Source organism: Lepidochelys olivacea, assembly GCF_965140295.1.
Source record: "Lepidochelys olivacea isolate rLepOli2 genome assembly, chromosome: 13".
Taxonomy (NCBI): Eukaryota; Metazoa; Chordata; order Testudines; family Cheloniidae; genus Lepidochelys; species Lepidochelys olivacea.
The window spans coordinates 41901741-41921414 of record NC_140423.1 but is presented as its reverse complement, the minus strand read 5'-3'; the positions used below and the strand labels follow the sequence as shown (position 1 = coordinate 41921414).

The following is a 19674-nucleotide window of genomic DNA, read 5'->3' as shown; positions in this document are numbered from 1 at the left end:
TCAAACTCCTTTTTCCCCCATAGAAAATGCAAGAAAATAAAAATGCGAGAAAGTTGACATTTCCCCACAATTTCAAACCAAAAATTTGCAATATTTTCCCCTTCAAAATATTTTAAATTGTTAAATATTTATGGGAAGGGGGAATCTACATGTATATAGAGATGGAACCCTATTTTTCAGCAAAACATTTTTGTCCAAAATCCAATGACCCCCCCCCCCAGTGCTATTTATGCTAGTAACACGTATACAGCAGTAGCACACAAAGAGCACAGCAGGTTGGGGCCCACTTGGTCCAGGAGACACAGAATACCCAACCCTCCCCACCTCAAGCAGCTTGTGATCTAAGGGGTGAATTTAAAATGGAGCCATTAAACCAGATAAAATCCCTGTATGGATGCTCTTATTCAGAATTAAGGTGACGCTAATTCAGTTGATTTTAATTTACAGCCAAAATGAATTAAGCTAAACTGTATTCAGCTCACTTTAATTCTAAATAATAAAAGCATCCACACAGGGGTTTAATGCACTTTAAGGAATCTACTTTAAAAGTGAATTCAGATTAACTTTCCTGAGTAGACAGCCCCTTAGGTATCATCTACATGGGGAAATTGCATCAGTCTAACGCAGCCAACCTGCAAAATCCAACTCAGACATCCAAGCCAGAACAAACCATGGCACTGTCTCCCATTTGGGTTTAGAAGTGGCCTATTTCTAGGGTGACCAGATAGCAACTGTGAAAAAACGGGACAGGGGGTGGGGGGTAATAGGCGCTTATATAAGAAAAAGTCCCCAAAAAAGGGGCTGTCCGTATAAAGACAGGACATCTGGTCACCCTACCTATTTCAGTTTAGTTTACAATTGGGAACAGGTATTGTAGTGTCCAACGGGGTCCAGCAGCAGGTTCAAACCAATCAGTGTGTAACCCAGGGGTTGCTGTGGCCTGCCAAGCTCCCCACGCCCCCCCCAAGTTATTTGCTGCGGCCAGCAAGCTCCCCCCTGAGAGCGCCGCGTTCCCACGCCTCCGCCTACCTCCAGGCGCTTCCCTCCGCCAAACAGCCAGGAGGGAGGGGGGGAGGAGCAGGGAGCCTCCTGCTCAGGGGAGGAGGCAGAGAAGAGGCAGGGCAGGGGCGGAGTTGAGGTGGGGATTTTGGGGAAGGGGTTGGAATGGGGGCAGGGAAGGGGTGGGAAGAGGCAGGGCAGGGAAGAGATGGAGTGGAGCAGGTCTGGGGGCAGTGGGGGTGCGGGGGTGTCAGTGATGCAGCCCTTGGGCCAATGTACTAGTCCTCATATGGCCCTCGTGGTGATTTGAGTTTGAGATCCCTGGTGTAACCGGTGCAACGTTCCCATGCAGGTAAAGACTAAAAGACCTTCCAGACTCTGCAGGTGGGTGAAGTGAGATGGGGTGACTTAGTAGAATGTATGCAGTGTGTAGCCACGGGCCAGCACAGCCCTCCAGCTGCCTGCAGCAGCGCACACGGGATTCAAAGGAGGCCAAGGGGTATCTTTAGGGAGCTTTCCCCAGAGCTAAGAGGCAGGAATGGAGGCCGGACACATGGTTGTCTGTTCCCTCTGGGAGCCATGCTGACCTGAGCTGAGAGACAAGGGGAGTTGGGGTCTTTGCAAACCCCAGTCCTGACTGTAAAACGCTCCCCCAGATGCACCAGTTACTGAACGCAGTCTATGGCCCAATCACCAGTGTCTGTACCTCTGTGTTGTCAGTATGCTCCCCCTGTGGCCGGAGACATTGAGGCCCAGATGTTCAGAGCTCCCTAAGGGAACTGGGTGCCCAGTGAATGGGGAACTCAGTGCCTGAAGCCCCCAGAAAGCTTAGAAAAACTGAGTCCTGCCCACACTGACAAAAGAATAAATCTCCCATCAGTGGTGCGGCCTAGGAGGTTACAGCAGTGGGTGCTGGGAGCCAGGACTCTTGGGTTCTATCTCCAGCTCTGGGAGGAGAGTGGGGTCTAGTGGGTTAGAACAGGGGGGCTTGGAGCCAGGATGCCTGGGTTCTCTCCCCGGCTCTGGGAGGGAAAGGACCAAGCCATGGTGCCCTGCCCCATAAGCAGAGATGCAGGGAGTGCGGATTGCAGACATGCACACGTTTAATAAGACGAGGAGACACAGAGAGCGAGTACACAATAAAAGCCAATACAGGCTGAGGGGTGGGGGCTGGGCACCTGGCCAGGAACACACAAACAGGATGTGGGGGGGTCCCCAGTTAGGACCCACAAGCCTCAGGGAAGGGTTGGGTGGGGCCTCGCTGGGGCCCGGGCAGCAAGAAATGCAGCTGAAGCGAGAAGGCACTGACGAGGGGAGACTCCAGACCCGGCTCTGCCTCTGCCCCCCACCCCAGCTTACAAGAAGGAATGTTTGGGGGGGGTGGAACCACGGGCAGGGTCTCTAACCACCCCCCAGGCACGAGTCAGGGGACACCTGTTCCCCTCTATGGGGTTGGGACAGGAGTCATGAGCCCCATCCCACCTCCACAGCTCAGCAAGGGAGCCACCTTCCCCGCCAGGGACCGGGGTGGGCTGGTCTCAGTCCCAGGGGAGCAGAGGGTGACCCCCCCCACCCCACTCCAGGGGCACTGGCATGCACCAGAGTGCACAACGAGGGGCTCAACAGCAGCCCGAGCTGTCTCCTGAGCCTTGGGGGCTGTGGCGAGAGCCGGCGCCAGGAGCTGTGCCTGACGGCTGCTGGGGCCCGATCTTGATGCCATTCGCCTAGAAGAGAGAGGGGAGGTTACTCAGGTGTGCATAGGGGAGGGTGCTGCCCCCAGGGGCCCTGCAACAAGACACTGGGTCTGGGAATGGGATCCCATCACCCCTAGAAGATCTCACAGAGCTCCTGGCCCCTAGGGGAAGGGACCCAGGTATCCAAGATAGCAGCATGGGGCACTCACTCCCACAGCATATGCCTTGGAGAGGAAGTGGGAACCCAGGTGTCCAGGACAGCACTACCAGGGCACCCCCAAGCCAGGAGACCCTGCAGGCCTTCGGGGATGAGCAATGGGGCCCAGGTGGGGCAGGGAGTGGGGGTGGGTCTGGCTCACCTCGTTGTTGACGTCAAAGAGCCCCTGCTGAATCTTCCTGTAGATTTCCTTGGCTGTGTCAATGAAGGCCTGAAAACCCAACATATGTGGGGCTGAAAGCAGGCTGGCCTGGGGGCGTCTCTCCCCCACACCCAAGATGCACCCCCTAGCCCTGCTGTAAGGGGGGGACTCCTGGGTGTAACAGGGTGTGGAGGGGGGGGGACTATGGGAAGTTACCCCAGGTCCCCTCTGCCACTGGTGGCTGTCTTGGCCAAGCGGAGGGTGTGGGAATGGGGTGGGCAGAACAGGGAGGAATGGGGCGGGAGAGCGGGTGGGCAGGCGGGGGGAGGTGGTGGGAGAGCAGGTTGGGGGATGGGGCAGGAGAGCAGGTGGGCAGATGGGGAGACTGCGGGAGAGCTGGTGGTGGGTGGGAAGGGGCAGTCCGGGCCGTGATCCCAGCCCCCTTTTCCCTTGGTCACCTCCTCGACGTTGGTGGATGTCTTGGCCGAGGTCTCCATGAAGACCAGCCCGTGTTCCCGTGCGAAGGCCTCTCCCTCTGCTTTCTGCACATCCCGCCGGGACTCCAGGTCACTGCAGGGACACCAGGGGTGGGGGGTGAGCATGTCTGGGCAGGGGTCCTGCTCCAGGGAGTCCTGCCCTCGGCTGTGTAGCCTGTACTGGCAGGGCTAAACACGCTTCACCCTGGATCCCTGCACCACGCAGAGAATTCCCTCACTGAGAGCCAGCTTCCCATCTGACCCAGCAGATGCCAGCCCTGCACCCACCTACCCCCTGGGGTTCTTGCACCCCACAGAGATGAGAACCCCCCTGGCAGCTCCCCCAGCTCCTTGACAGAAGATCTCTGCATGGACCTGGCCTGGACCCCAACCCCCTCAGTTACCTCTTGTTGCCGATAAGCATGATGACCATGTTGGAGCTGGAATGCTGCCGAGCGTCCTCCAGCCACGAGGTCAGGTGGTTAAAGGTTTCCCGCCTGCAGGGCAGAGAGGGGTTGGGAGGTGCTGTGGGGACAGACAGGCTCTGAGCGTGTGAGGGAGGGGAGTGTGGGGTGAGGGAGCCAGGCCCTACCTGGTGATGTCATAGACCAGCAGCGCTCCGGCTGCACCGCGGTAGTAGGAGCGGGTGATGGAACGGAAAGACTCCTGGCCGGCCTGGATGGGAGAAAAAGGGGGTGAATGCAGCTGCTCACTTGGCTCCACTTCCCTGCTGGGTCCCCCGGCTCTCCCAGTCACCCTATTCCCCTGCATCACACCCACCTCCTTCCCGTACAATCCTCCCTAGCATCCTCCACACAACCACACCTCCCAGCCCCATCACTCCCACTGCTCCCCACAATTGTGAATGCAGCCTCCCCGCCAGTGTCTGCCCATCTCACCGTGTCCCAGATCTGCAGCTTGATCTGTTTGCTATCAATGTTGATCATCCGAGCCCCGAACTCCACACCTGGCAGAAAGACACAACATTGGAAACCATCAAAAGGGGGACCCAATGGGGCAGGCGCAGTATAGTACACAGCTCCGCCAGTGCTCCTCACTCCCGACCCACAGCCCTGGGCTCACCCCCTCACTCCCAACCCGCAGCCCCTGCTAGCCGAACCCTGCCGACCCCGCCGGTGGCCCTCACTCCCGACCCACAGCCCTGGGCTCACCCCCTCACTCCCAACCCGCAGCCCCTGCTAGCCGAACCCTGCCGACCCCGCCGGTGGCCCTCACTCCCGACCCACAGCCCTGGGCTCACCCCCTCACTCCCAACCCGCAGCCCCTGCTAGCTGAACCCTGCCGACCCCGCCGGTGGCCCTCACTCCCGACCCACAGCCCTGGGCTCACCCCCTCACTCCCAACCCACAGCCCCTGCTAGCTGAACCCTGCCGACCCCGCCGGTGGCCCTCACTCCCGACCCACAGTCCTGGGCTCACCTCCTCACTCCCGACCCACAGCCCCTGCTAGCCCAGCCCAGCCCAGCCCCCCAGCCAGTCGGTGCCCCTCACTCCCAACCCGCAGCCCCTGCTAGCCCAGCCCAGCCCAGCCCAGCCAGTCGGTGCCCCTCACTCCCAACCCGCAGCCCCTGCTAGCCCAGCCCAGCCCAGCCCGTCGGTGCCCCTCACTCCCAACCCGCAGCCCCTGCTAGCCCAGCCCAGCCCAGCCCAGCCCAGCCAGCCGGTGCCCCTCACTCCCGGACCGCAGCCCCTGCCCCCCAGGCAGCCGGTGCCCCGCCCCGCTGTCACCGATGGTCAGGTCATGGACGGGCTGGAAGCGCTTGTCCGTGAACTGCAGCAGGAGACAGGATTTCCCGACACCTGGGGGCACAAAATGAGACTCTCAGGCCCGGCCCCGCCTGGGGGCTGAAGCTGCGACTCCCCCCGGCCCGCCCCACACTCCGGGAGCGCGGGGCCAGGGGTAGGCAGTAAGCCCCTCCACCAGGGCGCTCCTCCCCCACCGGGGCCCCCCCTCCCCGGTGGGCCCAGCGCCCCTCCCCCACCGGCCCCCGGTGGGCCCAGCGCCCCTCCCCCACCGGGGCCCCCGGTACCGGTGTCCCCGATGATGATGTATTTGAAAAGATAGGCATAAGACATGACGCCCCAACCAGGTCCGCCAAAGGCCTCTCTATCCCCGCCCAGTCTCCGACTCTACTGCTCTACATCTGGTAGCCGCTCTATCCCCACCCAGTGCCGTCTCCAGTCTCCACTGCACTATTCCAGCGCGTGGCGCCGCTCTATCCCCAGCACAGGGCCTACTCTATGCTCCACTTCTGGTACGCTCTATCCTGTATCCGGTGCCGACTCTATTATCCACTTCCGGCGCCGCTCTATCTTTGGGAGGGCTAAACTCTGTTGCTCTCCAGCCGGAAACCGCTCTGGCCGGCCGCGCGTCCCGTTGTCCCCCACTCCCAGCAATACGGGAGGGCTTGGGGTTTGCACCGGAAGTGACGCCAAACAGCGGCGGCTGGGGGAGCACGGGAGGGCGTCGATTTCCGGTTCCGGGAGAGGGCTCGGGGTGGGGGGTGGGGGTGTCGCTTACAGACTCGGAGGCGGTGGCGGCTGCTGGGACCATGGAGGTGAGGGGGGGCGTGGCTGGGGCGTGGGGCGGTGGGGGGGGGCTGGGGCCTGAGGTGGCAGGGGGGTGTTTGGGAGGCAGGGAGGTGGCTGGGGCTTTGGGGGGCTGGGGAGGTGGCGGGGGGCTGGGGGGTGCTGAAGTCAGCCTCACACCTGTTCCACACGTAAAGGTTTTGCCAGTATCCATGTGTGACACACACACACACGTGTGCATCCCCCTCCCCCAAATAATGGCGCCAGGACCCCCGGGTGGGGTGATGCTGACACACAAGCACGTTTGCTGGTGCAGCTTGTTTGGCTCTGCGATCTGGCCTGAGCTGTGTCCCATTCAAATGCGATTTCTCTTGGGCTGGCGTCAGGCGTCTCTCCATTAGGGCAGCGTTGGCAGCAGAGCTGCGCCGATGTCCAGCTCTGTCAGCAAATCTGTGCTAGTATAGATGAGACCTTACACCAAAGTAATGAAGGGGCTGGATTGTGACTGACACCTGCCTCCCGCTGGCATGAAACTGGTTCAGGCAGTTTGATTCGCACCTGTAAACTTACCGGCCCACCTGAGCACTTGTGAACTCACGTCACTTTGACTGAACCTGTGTAAAATCCCATCCTCAAAGAGATCTCTGCCTGTGGGTCAGGCTGAAATCCCAGATCCCTAGGCCACTTTAGAGGGACAAAAAGGCTGTGAGCCAGGTCTTGTCAGCACTTAAACATGGTGGTGTCATGGCCATGTCAGCAGTGTTAAGGCAGCAAACCCCTCACCCAGTGTAGAGATAGCTCTGCTGGTATAAAATGTTTGTGCTGGGGAAGTGAAACAAGCTCTTCTAGCATATCTTTTATACCAGTTTCACTGTGGCTCTTGTGGGGGTTTTTCTGGTGTAAGTGTCACACCCGTAACAGACAGCTCTGGCACTAAACCTTCTAGACCAGGGCTTTGCTTTAGCCCAGCTTATGTGGGTTAAACTGCAGGCTGTGGGCTTGTCTGGGACACTCAGGAAAATTAATGTGAGTTCATTTAAAGTGGATTAGTTAACCACATTAAATACATATGAAGATGCTTGCTCTTATTCAGAATTAAAGTGGCCTCAATTCAATTTAACCTAACTCACTTGGAAGTTAATTAAAGTGAATTAGGGCCACTTGAATAAGACTATCCACACAGGAGTTGTGTGCAGTTTAGCAAATCCACTTGAAATTTACACTTGTTGTTAAATTGGATTAACTTTTCTGAGTGTCCCATGTAGACAAACCCTTAGTGACTTGCCTCAGGTTCCACAGGGAGTCTGTGACAAAGCAGGGAGTGGAGTAACTTGTAGTTTAAATTCTTCCTGTCTCAATCTGGGTTAATTTTCAAACCTAGACAAATGCTAAAACCTTTGAAGCCTGGCGGCTTGTTGTGCTAGTTTAAGAGAATTGTGGAAGAAAACACAGTCTTCACTCTTAGGTTGTTTGCAACAAGTCAGAGACCGTTTATTCTCAAGCAGTTGCAAGGGGGAGAGTGCGCAGGGACAGGGATTTCCCCTTCCTAGGCAAGTCTCTGCCTGATAAACAATTAGGGCAAGCATTTATACCTTTTGTTGTATACAATAATGATCAACAGCCACGTCTTGTTTATACATATTCTTTCCTGATATCTCACTTTTCTCAGCAGTTCCTGCTACAGTCTGCATTCCATTCTTATCTAACACAAAGTCAAAACAGGTTTCAGAGTAGCAGCCGTGTTAGTCTGTATTCGCAAAAAGAAAAGGAGGACTTGTGGCACCTTAGAGACTAACCAATTTATTAGAGCATAAGCTTTCGTGAGCTACAGCTCACTTCCTCAGATGCATATCGTGGAAACTGCAGCAGGCTTTATATATACACAGAGAATATGAAACAATACCTATTCCCACCCCACTGTCCTGCTGGTAATAGCTTATCTAAAGTGATTTCCAGCACAAATCCAGGTTTTCTCACCCTCCACCCCCCCACACAAATTCACTCTCCTGCTGGTGATAGCCCATCCAAAGTGACAACAGTCAAAGTCAAAACAGCATCTCTTACAGTTTTCCCACTCGCTTCCCGCTCGCCCAGGCCCTGCCTTAAAGTCTCACTTTTAGAGTTAGCCTGACTCTTGCTCTATTCCTAAGAAACTAAGATGTCTGCATTCAAATTCCCTTTATCCCTTTTTCCACTTCCACAGGTTGGTTTAAATTTAGTTAAACCAGAACAGAAGCATGTGGGGGGCCTTATCTCCCATTAAAGCCAGTTTATTTTGAGTTGGTTAACTGGTTATTTTGGGTGGCCCCAAACTGAAATGTACCTGCTTTAATCCATAAGGAGGGCATCTGTACAAGGCTCAGCACCAGGGTAACTGAATTGGTCTGGAAAATGGTTCAAGTAAATCCCTGGCACTTTTAATTGATTTTAAGGCCAACAGGGACCCTGTGTGTCACAGACCAGAGAATTCCTCCCAGTTCCCTCTGGAAGGTCTCTGGGCTGTCTCTGAAGCCCTCATGAGATGGAGATTCCACCACCTCCCTTGGGAGTTTGTCCTAGTGGTTAATTACCCTCATTGTTAAAAAACAAACAAAAAAACCCCAAAATGGTGCCTGATTTCCAACCTGGAATGTGCCTAGCCCAGCTTCCAGGGCAGGTGAGGCTGGCATGGTTGCCTGTGTCTTACTGGAAAGCCCCATTAACACCCCCGGGGCTCCTTTGAAAGGCCCAGCTGCAGATGGCAAGGGCAGGTATTTGCCTCTCGCTGCTGCCTGGACTGGGTGCCAGTCACCCCATGTACAGGGCTGAATGCCATAGCGAGGGCTCGTGGGCTGGGGTTTGCATAGAGACTGAAGACACAGGCTGCTCTGCTCCCCCTCCCTCACCAGCCCACATCTCTTCTCTCCCCCATAGTTCCCTGGAGGAAACGACAATTATCTGGCCATCACGGGGACGGCCCATCCCTTCCTGTCGGGGGCGGAGGTGAGAAAACAGGTGATGGATTTGGGGTGGGAGCTGAGCAGAGCAGGGTCTGCGGGAGGAGGCACATGGACGGAGGCTGGAGCTGGGAGACCCAGGCTCACCTGGGAATGATCGACTAGCAGAGGCAGAGAGAGGAAACCAAGACGGTTCCTTCAGCAGCATTGGGAGAAGGAGCTGTGGCTCGGCCAGAGGGACCTGGCCAGGCTGGGCCCGGCTCAGGGTGGAAGAGGCTGCCTGCTGGCACTGCAGACCCCCGCGGAGGTGCATTGGTCCCTGAAGCGGGGAAAATGTTGCTGCCCCAGTGGGATTTGCTGGGGTGAAGCAGGGGGGCTGGAGCCCAGAGCTTGGTCGTGGAGCCATGTGGCTGACGCTGGTGGGACCCCAGGGGGTCTGGTTCACTGAAGGGATTTGTCCGAGGGACGGTTTAAAAGATGGGGCGTAGCACAGATCCTCTGGATCACTATGGGGCACCAGGATGATAGAGCTGGGCCCTGGCTGGGGGAGGGGTAGTGAGGGACACCAGGGAGATGGGGGCTGGGCCCTGGCCGGGGGAGGGGACACCAGGGAGATGGGGGCTGGGCCCTGGCCGGGGGAGGGGGCAGGTGGCACCGAGTTCAAGTCTCCGACCTCTCTGTAGACGTTCCACACCCCCAGCCTGGGGGATGAGGAGTTTGAGATCCCGCCCATCTCCCTGGACGCCGACCCCTCGCTAGCTGTCTCAGACGTGGTGGGGCACTTCGATGACCTGGGGGACCCCAGCAGCGCACCGGACACCGGCTTCTCCACCCAGTATGGCGTGCAGGCTCTCGACATGCCCGTGGGCATGAACCACAGCCTCATGGAGCAGGGCGGCGGGCTCCTGACGGGGGGGCTGGCCATGGTGAGGGGCTGGGGCTGGGCAGGGGAGGGCGGGTTGCTTTGCAAGGCGCTGCCCTGTAGTGCCTGGCTGTGGGGTGTGGAGGAGCCTGGGCCCCCCAGGGGCTGGCTTGGGATGTACGTGCTGGAGGGGGGCCAGGGCTGGTGCCCTCTAGCAGCAGGCTGGGGTATTGCAGGGGGCTGGTGCTGCTGGGCCTGCATTGGGGGAGGGGCAGTTCCCCCCAGCGCCAGCCCCTCAGCTTTGTGTCTGCCCCTCCAGGACCTGGATCACTCCATGGGCACCCAGTATAGCACCAACCCGCCTGTCACGATAGATGTGCCCATGAGCCCTGGGGCACTGATGGGGCATGGCCAGCTGACGACCATTGACCAGTCTGAGCTGAGCTCCCAGCTGGGCCTGAGCCTGGGGGGCAGCTCCATCCTACCGCCCGCTGCCCAGTCGCCCGAGGAGCGGCTCTCCACCACACCCTCGCCGACCAGCTCCCTGCAGGAAGACGAGCCCGAGGAGTTCAGACGGGTGAGATGCTGCTGGTGCCCCGGGCTGTGCCCCCCTCCACGGGCAGTGCTGGTGCCCCTTGTGTCTGTCTCCCCACTGCCCCCCATGGGCTCTGCTGCGGGCCGGTGCTCCCAGCCACCCGCCTCTTCCCTCCCCGCCATGCTCCGATGGCACCCTCCATCCTCTCTCTCTCTCTCTCTCTCTCCGCCCCTTGCTCCTTCCCCCACAGGCTCTGCCGGGGCCCCTCACTCCCTCCCCCACGGGTTTTGCTGGGGCCCATGGCTCCTGGCCTTTTGGCTCCCACTTGCGTGCTGCTGAAGGTGGTGCCTGTCTCCAGCAGCAGGTGCCGGCCCAGAAGGCAGCGCCGGTGGTGCTGGATGCGGGGCGGAAGCAGAAGCCCGCCAAGAAGCAGAAGAAGAAGAAGGACCCGAATGAGCCGCAGAAGCCGGTCTCAGCCTACGCCCTGTTCTTCCGTGACACACAGGCTGCCATCAAGGGCCAGAACCCCAACGCCACCTTTGGGGAGGTCTCCAAGATTGTGGCCTCCATGTGGGACAGCCTAGGCGAGGAGCAGAAACAGGTGGGGGTGGCATGGGGGGGGACTGCGGTGGGGAGGGCCATGGGGGTCTGGGGGGAAGAGCACAGGCAGGTGAGGGCTGGGGGTGGGAGGAGTGGGGGTGGGGCTGGGGGTGGGCCAGGCTAGGAGCAGGGTGGTGGGGTGGGCCTTGCTGCTCAGTCCCTGTCCTTCCTTGCCAGGTTTACAAGAGGAAGACGGAGGCGGCGAAGAAGGAGTATCTGAAGGCACTGGCGGCTTATCGGGCTATCCAGGTGTGTCAGATAAGGGGGTCAGGCCTCCATCCCCCTGCCACAGCTGGCCTGGTCTGCTCCCTTCTCCCCTGCCAAGTCCCTTTGCAGCCCCTCAGCAGGACACTCACTGGCTCCATCTGTCCATGTCGCTGTCTGTCCCTTATCAGGTGTGCCCTGGTAGTGCAAAGGGCCAGCCGGGCATGGGGACCCACTGCACTTGGCGCCGTATGTATAGTCTCAGGCCGAGGGCAGGGGCTGGCAGCAAGTGGCCGCTCTGTGCCCTGCAGTTCTGAAGGCGGGCTGGGCTCAGCTGACAGAGGGGGCTGGACGAGGAGCAGGGGGGAATGAGGTGGAGATGGAGGAGGAGGGAGTGGGTCAGAGAAAACGGCTGAGGGAATTCAGCAAAACTGTAACAAGTTCTCGGAAGGTCCCTGCTTCAGCTGCTTCTCCCCCACCCCCCAGGAGGCTCCGGCTTGTCTGTTCTCCCCTGGGTTGCTGCAGGGAGGAGGGTTCAGAGTCCCCCCACTTTCCTGCTTTCTCTACTCTTGGGCTAATCTTCCCTCTCCTTCTCCGCAGACAGCAGCTGAGACGGCAGAGCTGGACCTGAACCCAGTGCCGCCCGCAGCAGCTCCCCAGCCAGCGCCAGCTCCAGCCCCCACGCCCCCCTCGCCAGCCCCCACGCCCCCTGCCCCCTCGCCGGTTCTGGAGTCCCCACCGGCTGCCCCCCAGCCAGCACCCAGCGCTGGGAACCTCTGCTCGCCACCGCCAGCCCAGCCCAGCTTCACCAAGATCATCATCCCCAAGCAGATGCTGCCCTCGTCGCTGGCCGTGTCCTCGCAGGGCGGTGTGGTCACTGTCATCCCCGTCACCTCCGTCACCTCCAGGGGGCTGCAGCTGGGCACGGGCGCCACCCAGATAGTTACCCGCTCTGTGCTGCAGGCTGCAGCTGCGGCTGCAGCTGCTGCCTCCTCCATGCAGCTGCCCCGGCTCCAGCCCCCACCCCTGCAGCAGATGCCCCCGCCCCAGCCCCCTGCCCAGCAGGTCGCTGTCCTGCAGCCCCCCCCGCCCCTGCAGGCCATGCAGCAGCCTGCCCTACAGCAGAAGGTGCGGCTCCACCTGCAGCAGCAGCCCCCGCCCCTGCAGATCAAGATCCTGCCTCCACCAGCCCTGCAGATCCAGCCTGTCACCCTGCAGCCTGAGGAGGCCAGTCCTGAGCGGCCCAGCCCAGAGCCCCAGGGCTCCCCGGAGCCCGTAGAGATGATCACGGCTGACGTGGTGCCTGAGGTGAGGGAACGGGGGCCCTGCTCCTAGAAGTGGGGAGGGCTGGGCGGAGACACGGTGCCTCCTGTGTCCTTGTACTTCTGCCCCGCCTCGTGGTCGATGGGGGGGCTGGCAGGGCCAAGACCCAGCCCATTCAGTGCTGAGGGGTCTCTGAGAGGCCATGGGGTGGGGTAGACTGGAGGGGTGTAGATGACCCAGGGGTTCTCTGGGTCGTGGAGAGGTGACGTGGGGGGACAGGCTGCGTGCAGGGGGTCTGGGGGGATGTGTGGGGTTGCGGAGGGGTGGTGTGGTGGGATAGGCTGGGTGCAGGGGGTGGTGGAGGGAAGTGTGGGGTTGTGGAGGGTTGATAGGAGGGATAGGCTGGGTGCGGGGGGTCTGGAGGGATGCTGTGGGGGCATGTGTGGGGTTGTGGAGGGGTGAGAGGTCGGGTGTGTGAGGTTGTGGAGGGTTGAGGCAGGACTGGCCTGGCAGGGGGCGGGGCCATGATTTGGGCAGAAGCCTTGGGGCCTTGCTCCGCAGCCAGTGACGGTCTCTCCCCCCCATGCCCAGGTGGAGTCCCCGACGCAGATGGATGTGGAGCTGGTGTCAGAGTCGCCCATGGGGCTGTCGCCCCGGCCCCGCTGCGTGCGCTCTGGCTGTGACAACCCGCCTGTCAGCAGCAGCGACTGGGACAACGAGTACTGCAGCAGCGAGTGTGTTGTCAAGCACTGCAGGTGAGGGGGGTGGGCTGTGCCTCCCCAACCTTCTCCTCCCCTCTGTCCTCGTGCAGGTGGCAGGGACCTGGATGCCCCTCCTGCCTGCTGACGCTCACACTCGCTCTGTCTCCCTTCGCAGGGACGTGTTCCTAGCGTGGCTGGCTTCCCGTAACTCCAACAACAGCGTGGTGTTTGTGAAGTGACCGTCGCGGCAGGGGTGCAGAGTGCCCCCCTTCAGAGTGTGGGGCAGTGCCTGGCCCAGACACTGCAGGACAGCGGGCGAGCCCGGCACAGACACTGCAGGGGACCATGGGGGACGATGTCCCCTAGGGGTGGGCGGGAGGTGGGGTGCAGGCACAGGGATGGCACAGACTTTGCCCTTTCTACAGGCCATGCCTCTGGAGCTGATTAAAGTGGGAGGGGCTGGAGCTTTGTGAACTGCTTATTGGGGAGAGGGTCGGGGGGGGACGACAGGCTAGCTGCTGGTGATCCCCATCATCACCCCGTTGCCTGGCCTGGGTCCCCTTCAGCCAGGAGTTGGGAGCGGAATGGGCTCTGGGGGGGCTGCCTGTGCCCAGCGCCAGCAGCTGCCACCAGTCCCAGGGAGTGAGGCCCAGCACCAGTTTTCTTGTTTTATTACGAAATAGCCCCCTGTCCCCCCATCCCCTACATGTTCTTGGGCTTGGAGATGATCCCGTCTGGGTAGCGCTGCTTGAACTGGGCCACCACATCAGGGTCCAGGAGGTGGATGCCATCCAACTGGTTGCCCAGGGTGATCCTGGCAAAGAGAGAGGGCAGGGTTAGAGGGTGGGGGGTCCTAGTGTCCGGGGTGGGGGGGAAACACTCACCAGTTGGGCTGCACGTTATGAGGGCGGCCAAACAGCTCAATCTTGCGGGTGCCAGGAGAGAGGCGCTCGATCATGCCGTAGATCTCATCTGGCTTGTGACTGGTGGAACGGACCTGCAAGAGGTGGTGGCCATGGGGGAGCTGTGGGGAGCAGGGAAAGAGCCCTGGCCACTCCCAGCAGGGGGGCCAGAGCGTGGGGAGGGGCTGAACTCACCTCAGCTACGATGACATCGCAGTCCAGGCCCCGGTTGAAGCCTTGGGGGTTCCCTTTGACCCCCACCTGTACAGGAGAGAGAGAAAGGCTGAGCCAGGTGCTGGGGAGACCCCCACATATTACCTGGTCCAAGGCAGTGCTCCCCCATACCAGGCAGTGCTCCTTCCCATGGTTCAGCCAGTGCCCCGTCCGCCCCGTGCGGATGATTCGCTGCAGCTGGTTGGTTTTCACCCAGATGATCTCGTCCACCCGCTCGTACCTGGGGCAGAAGGAGAGGGGGTTAGGTGCTAGGCTAGAGGGGGCAGTGGCATGGGGAGGGGTGAGGGAGACAGACACTTACCCCCAGAGATTGAGGCACTCGCGTCCCAGCTCCATGGCCCTGGGGGGAGAGCAGGGCAGGGGTGAGATGCTCTACTGACCCAGGCACCCTTTCAACCTAGCCTAGACCCCCCCTCCGTTGCCACACCACACAGTGACGCACAGACTGCCTGTCCCGCAGCCTGACCCACCCCAGGAGCCATAGCAGGCTCACCCACCTCCCCCCTTGCCTAGTACCAGCTGGTGACCCAGAGCCTCTGCTGCATGCCCCACCCGTACTGGCTGGTGACCCAGAGGCTCAAGCCCTGCCCCCGCCCCCCCATACCGGCCAGTGACCCAGAGGAAGAGAAACCCTTCGTCCTGCAGGACGGGGATGTTGAGGCGCCGCATCTCGTCATCGGTCAGGGTGCCGTAAGGCAGCTCCATGTGGATGTCCCAGGGCGGGTCAGCCATGACCACCGCGAACTTGCCCAGAATGCTGACATCCAGATAGCGGATGTCGCAGCAGATCCACTGGGGGGGGAAGGGGAGTGTCAGAGAGAAACCAAAACTCCCTATCCCCAAGGAGAATGGCCTCCGGCCGCTGATGGCACAGCAGGGAGCCTCCACCTCACACTGGGCTCCCCAGAGCCGCCTCGTCCCACAGCTCGCCAGCCTCTGTGCCCCTCTCCAGAGCCCTGACAGCCCCACCCCCATAACGCTGCCCAGAGCCCCCTCATCACCCCAAACCCTTCCCCAGAGACAGGACAGTCTCACCCCCGTAATGCTGCCCAGAGCCCCCCACCAAACCTTTCCCCAGAGATCTGACAGCTGCGCTGCCCCATACCACTTCCTCCCTAACCCTTTGATTTGCCCAGACATTCCTCCCACCTGCCAGCGATACCTGCGGGGGGAAGAGACGGTCGATGCTGGGGTCCCCACCCACTGCCTGGGGCAGCACCAGCTCCTGGCCAGCGTTGTGGTCGCGACCCCCAGAGGCGTCCAGGTCGGCACAGGCATCAATCTCATAGTGGACGTACTTGCAGGTGTCCATGTGGAAGCAGGTGTTGAGGAAGGAGCAGTCGCCCAGAGACTCATCCGTGTGCTTGTTAATGATGCGCCTGTGGGGAGAGCGGGAAACGACAGACATGGAACCCAGGAGTCCAGGTGTCCGACTTGCCGTTCCCCCCACTAGACCACTCCCCTCCCAGAGGCAGGGACAGAACCCAGGAGTCCCAGCTCCCAACGCCCCCTGCTCTAACCCACCAAACCCCACTCCCCTCCTCAAGCCTGGGACAGAACCCAGGTGTCCTGGCTCTCACCTGAAATGCAGTTTGCGGCAGGGCCGCTCAGCATCTGTGGCTTTCATACACTCCTCCTTGGTGCCATAGTCACAGAACTCCTGTACCTGGGCGCGGCCTCGCGAGCGGAACTTCTCCACGATTGACTGCTCCTTGGCCGTGGTTGTGTTCAGCAGCTCCAGGATCTCCTGGCTCACCTGGGGTGGGGGAGAGCAGTGAGAAGGACCCAGGAATCCGGGGTTCCCTTCCCCCCCACTCCTACCCCAGTCCCCTCCCAGAGCCAGGGATACAACCCAGGAGTCCTGACTCCCAGTCTCCCCACCACCCTGCTCCTCCCTGTGGGAATAACTGCAGTCTAGCAGACCTTCCCCAACTGCTGGAAACTGGGTAAGGGTTCATAAATGGTCACAATAGCCTGTACCAATGAACGTTGTTAACGAGGTGCGGAAAGGAAACAGACTGTATTGGTCCAGAGAAAAAAGGTCTCAGGATCCCACCCCAAGCCAGGGTTGAGATCATGTTTGCTCCAACCCACTAGACTCCACTGCCCTCCCAGAGCCACGGAGCGATCCCAGCACTGGGCCCCCCAGCCTGTGTTGAGGATAGGATCCAGGTATCCAGCTGGTACCTTCTTGCTCTGCTGCTCCTTGGTGGACTGCTGGCTCAGCAGGCTCTCGATCTCCAGGTCCAGGTCCGATGCCTGCTTCCGAGACTTCTTGGCCGGCTCCTTGGCCAGCTCCGAGGTGGTCAAGGCAGAGGGGGTGGCACCAGCTGGGGAAGGAACGGCACCCCCAGCATCCTGCTCCGCCCAGCGCTTCTGACCCCCAGTGCTGCCTGGTTCAGTGGGGCCTTTCCTCTCAGCCACAGCGCCCATCATGGCGGAGAGCTTGGAGTGGTCAGCATAGGTGACCAGAGTGGGCTGCTCCTCGTCGTCCTGCAGCAGTCCCCGGCGCACCTCGATCAGCTCCTGAGCCGCAAACTTCTGCAGTAGGCTCTCCACGCTGTGCTGGGTGATGGGGGCCTCCGGCTGTGGGACAGACAGGGTCACGGGGTGGGGCAAGTGTGAAGAGAGATGGGGTCACCCTAGTGCCTGGCAGGGTGGAGAGACAGGGTCCCCCATGTGGGGAGAGATGGAGTGCAGCATGGGGAGGCAGGATGGTCAAACTGGAGGGAGGGTGGGGGGCATGTGTCAGAGAATCAGCCAACCCAGGGAACAAAGGAACACCAAACAGGAAACAAAGCAGGCGTTGCTGGGGGAAGGCGGGTGTGTTTTCACATGGATGGGTGGTGGAGGGGAATGGGGCTGGGTCCCATGGGACCAGCAGTAAGAGGGAGGGACCGGGCTCTCACTGTGGAGATGGCCAGGCAGATGGAGAGGGCATCGGTGGGCAGCGCCAGCCCCAGGTCCGAGAGGTGATGCAGCAGCTTCTTCTCCAGCTCAGGGTCAGTGGCCAGCTCTCTAGCTGCGGTGCTGAGTGTGGGGGCTGCGGGCACTGGGCTGTCGCTGCGGAAGGGTGACGCAAGCTCTGGGTTCCTGAGGTCTGGGGAGAGAGACGGGGTGAGGCTGGTGATGTCTGAGTACCGAGAGGTGACACCCCCTTCCCCACCTACTGCCCTGGCACTTGCCCACAACACCAAATCCCCCACCTCACCCCAATCCCAACCACCGCAGCCAATCAGTCCTGCCACCTTCCCCACTGCCTCTCACCCCTGTGCCAGTGGATCCAGCTGGGGTCTCTGCTGCAGCTGCTGTCGACCCCCCTAGTGCCCCAACCCCATGGCTTCTCCTGCCACCCTGGCCCCCAATGCCTCCTGCATTCCTGACCCCCTGTATCCCCAGCACCTTGTTGCCCCAGTGCCCTTTGGGGACCACTTGAGCCCAGAATGCCCTTGAACGTCTGACCCCAACACAAGGGTCCTGCTTCTGCCACTGCTGCAGCCACCCTCTGGCCCTGCCTCATGGTTCCTAATCCCCCTGGCCCAGTACCCCTGCATCTGCCCATCTGATCCAGTCATGGCCTTGCTGACCTTTGACCCCCCCAGTGCCCCTCGATCTCACAGCCAAGGGATCTAGCCTGCACCCCCCCACACGACCATCTACCTCCCTGAGCCCCCACTTCCCTGGCCAAACCCCAGTCCCCACCGAGCCTTGTGCCCGTTGCCTCCCCTAGTTACCCCTGACCCCTTGGTATCCTCTGGGCCCCAGTTCCCCACTCGTGCCACTTGCCCTTTGGCCCTGCGACCCCCCCGACCCCCCCAGGGGATCCTGCCGGTGTCACCACTGCCCCCACGTGTCCTTTGCCTCCTGACCCTCTTCCCGTTGCCCCTGACCTACTTGCATCATCAATGCCCTAAGAGTGGCCACGACCCCGTGCCCTTTGACCCCTGAACTACATGGCCCCGCGCTGCCCTTTGACCCCCACTGCCCCCCAACTCCTCACCCAGCGGATCCTGTTTCCGCCGCCGCTGGAGCCGCTCCCGCAGCGAGTCCAGCTGCTTCTTGTGGGCCTGGATCGAGCTCCACGTGTCCGACATGGTCCGGCCCGGCCCGGCCCGGCCCGGGGTCTCCGGCCCCGCCGCCCTTCCCCGCTCAGGCAGCCCCAGGCACCGGGCAGACCGATGCTGCTCACCCGAGCCGCGCAAACAGCAGTAACCGGAAATACCTCGGGGGGGATTGAGATAAGGAGCGCGCACTTCCGGTTTCTGTCCACACCTCGAATCCGCCGTGGCCATCATGTATACTGGCAAGCAATGTTATGGGGGGGTTGCGTACAGAGCGGCCATCTTGGTTAGGGGTATTTTTTTTAAAGCCGCCATCTTGGTTATCTTTGTTTAAAAAGCAGCCATCTTATTTACTGGCAAACGACGGCCATCTTGGTTTTAAAACCTCACGGCGGCCATTTTTGACTGGGGATGGCTTGGCTGCCATCTTGTTTACTGGCACCGAGGCGCTTAGCCGCGCTATAGCAGCCATCTTTGTTACTGGCACAAAGGCTTTGGCCCTTGTTGGCTATACTTGGACTCCACACCAGCCTCACAGGGCAGTGGTTGTAGCCATGTTGGTGTCTGGCCCCCATCTGAGGTGGCACCCCCTGTTGGTCTCTCACATCAAGGCGGTGAATAGAAGGCATGGCAATCTCACTGCGAAGCTGTGGCGACCATGTTGGTTACTGGCACCAGAGCATTCCTTCCCCAAGCCACAAGCCCTGCTGTCAATGCAGTGGACCTGTGGAGGCAGCCATCTTGGTCACTGGCCCCTGGGCGCAAAACCCGTCCCACTGGTGACTGGGGGCAGCTGCTTTTCGCAGACACTAGGGAGGCCGTTCTGGCACGAAAGAACATGGTAGTGAGCACCTGGCACTGACCCGATCCTGGGGGCTGACAGACAAACCCAGTGATAGTGACCAGCTGTGGGCAGGGATGAGGGCCTAACCTTGCTCCCTCTTCTGTTGCAGCTTCTCCTTTCCCTGGCGTGCTTTAGGCTGGTTGAAGGATAACATTTGCCATTCCTCCAGCCCCTTTGTGTCCCCAGGCACATCACCCCCTCAACATGCAGCCACCTCTGGAGGGCAGCAGAAAACACCCCTGGGTGTTTGCCCCATGTGGAGCAAAGGGGGGCGCCAGATTGCCAGGCAGTTCACACCCTAGGATTCAGGATGCCTGAGTTCCAGTCCCAGTTCCGCCACAGACTCACTGTCCTTGAATCTAGCCCTAGGTCCCTCCTGGGGATAAAGAACTCTTCCCTGCCCCTGACTTTAGCATGGCACCTGGGCTGAGGGGGCAGCTAATCTGCCGTGGTGA

The 19674-nt window shown here is 60.4% G+C and overlaps 3 protein-coding genes across 4 annotated transcripts; 1 reads left to right on the top strand and 2 right to left on the bottom strand.

The window, feature by feature from the left end:
- Window positions 1-2084: 2084 nt before the first annotated feature.
- On the bottom strand, window positions 2085-5708 carry RAB2B (RAB2B, member RAS oncogene family). The gene is made up of 8 exons (XM_084645976.1): window positions 5579-5708; window positions 5277-5348; window positions 4428-4495; window positions 4121-4203; window positions 3933-4025; window positions 3511-3622; window positions 3053-3121; window positions 2085-2723 (listed from the first exon to the last, which is right to left on the bottom strand). Exons 1-8 carry the CDS (start codon window positions 5622-5624, stop codon window positions 2619-2621), a joined length of 648 nt encoding a protein of 215 aa, XP_084502102.1. The 5' UTR covers window positions 5625-5708; the 3' UTR covers window positions 2085-2618.
- A 311-nt stretch (window positions 5709-6019) lies between these two features.
- TOX4 (TOX high mobility group box family member 4) lies at window positions 6020-13642 on the top strand. 2 transcript variants are annotated; one of them, XM_084645729.1, is made up of 9 exons: window positions 6020-6106; window positions 8991-9059; window positions 9697-9939; window positions 10195-10452; window positions 10772-11011; window positions 11188-11259; window positions 11815-12522; window positions 13069-13232; window positions 13354-13642. In XM_084645729.1, the coding sequence occupies exons 1-9, from the start codon at window positions 6101-6103 to the stop codon at window positions 13415-13417; spliced, it is 1824 nt and encodes a 607-aa protein (XP_084501855.1). In that variant the 5' UTR covers window positions 6020-6100; the 3' UTR covers window positions 13418-13642. The 2 variants fall into 2 exon arrangements, with proteins under 2 accessions (XP_084501855.1, XP_084501854.1); XM_084645728.1 differs by having other exon boundaries at window positions 10769-11011.
- Window positions 13643-13833: 191 nt separating this feature from the next.
- Window positions 13834-18531, bottom strand: METTL3 (methyltransferase 3, N6-adenosine-methyltransferase complex catalytic subunit). The gene is made up of 11 exons (XM_084645576.1): window positions 18315-18531; window positions 17224-17414; window positions 16502-16900; window positions 15895-16070; window positions 15477-15693; window positions 14919-15106; window positions 14616-14654; window positions 14426-14534; window positions 14276-14341; window positions 14063-14175; window positions 13834-13992 (listed from the first exon to the last, which is right to left on the bottom strand). The coding sequence occupies exons 1-11, from the start codon at window positions 18406-18408 to the stop codon at window positions 13881-13883; spliced, it is 1704 nt and encodes a 567-aa protein (XP_084501702.1). The 5' UTR covers window positions 18409-18531; the 3' UTR covers window positions 13834-13880.
- Between the last annotated feature and the right edge of the window lie 1143 nt (window positions 18532-19674).

Bases quoted from the DNA above. Each gene is read 5' to 3' on its own strand.
- RAB2B (XM_084645976.1), bottom strand. From the start codon at position 5,624: ATGTCTTATGCCTATCTTTTCAAATACATCATCATCGGGGACACCG. The intron at 4,204-4,427 runs GTGAGATGGGCA...TCTCCCATCCAG, and splicing joins AGCTGCAGATCTGGGACACG to GCCGGCCAGGAGTCTTTCCG. The intron at 3,623-3,932 runs GTAACTGAGGGG...GTGTCCCTGCAG, and splicing joins ATGCTTATCGGCAACAAGAG to TGACCTGGAGTCCCGGCGGG.
- TOX4 (XM_084645728.1), top strand. The intron at 9,940-10,194 runs GTGAGGGGCTGG...CTGCCCCTCCAG, and splicing joins TGACGGGGGGGCTGGCCATG to GACCTGGATCACTCCATGGG. The intron at 11,260-11,814 runs GTGTGTCAGATA...CCTTCTCCGCAG, and splicing joins CGGCTTATCGGGCTATCCAG to ACAGCAGCTGAGACGGCAGA.
- METTL3 (XM_084645576.1), bottom strand. From the start codon at position 18,408: ATGTCGGACACGTGGAGCTCGATCCAGGCCCACAAGAAGCAGCTGGAC. The intron at 16,071-16,501 runs GTACCAGCTGGA...CCCCCACCCCAG, and splicing joins AGGAGCAGCAGAGCAAGAAG to GTGAGCCAGGAGATCCTGGA. The intron at 15,107-15,476 runs GTATCGCTGGCA...TTCCCCCCCCAG, and splicing joins ACCGTCTCTTCCCCCCGCAG to TGGATCTGCTGCGACATCCG.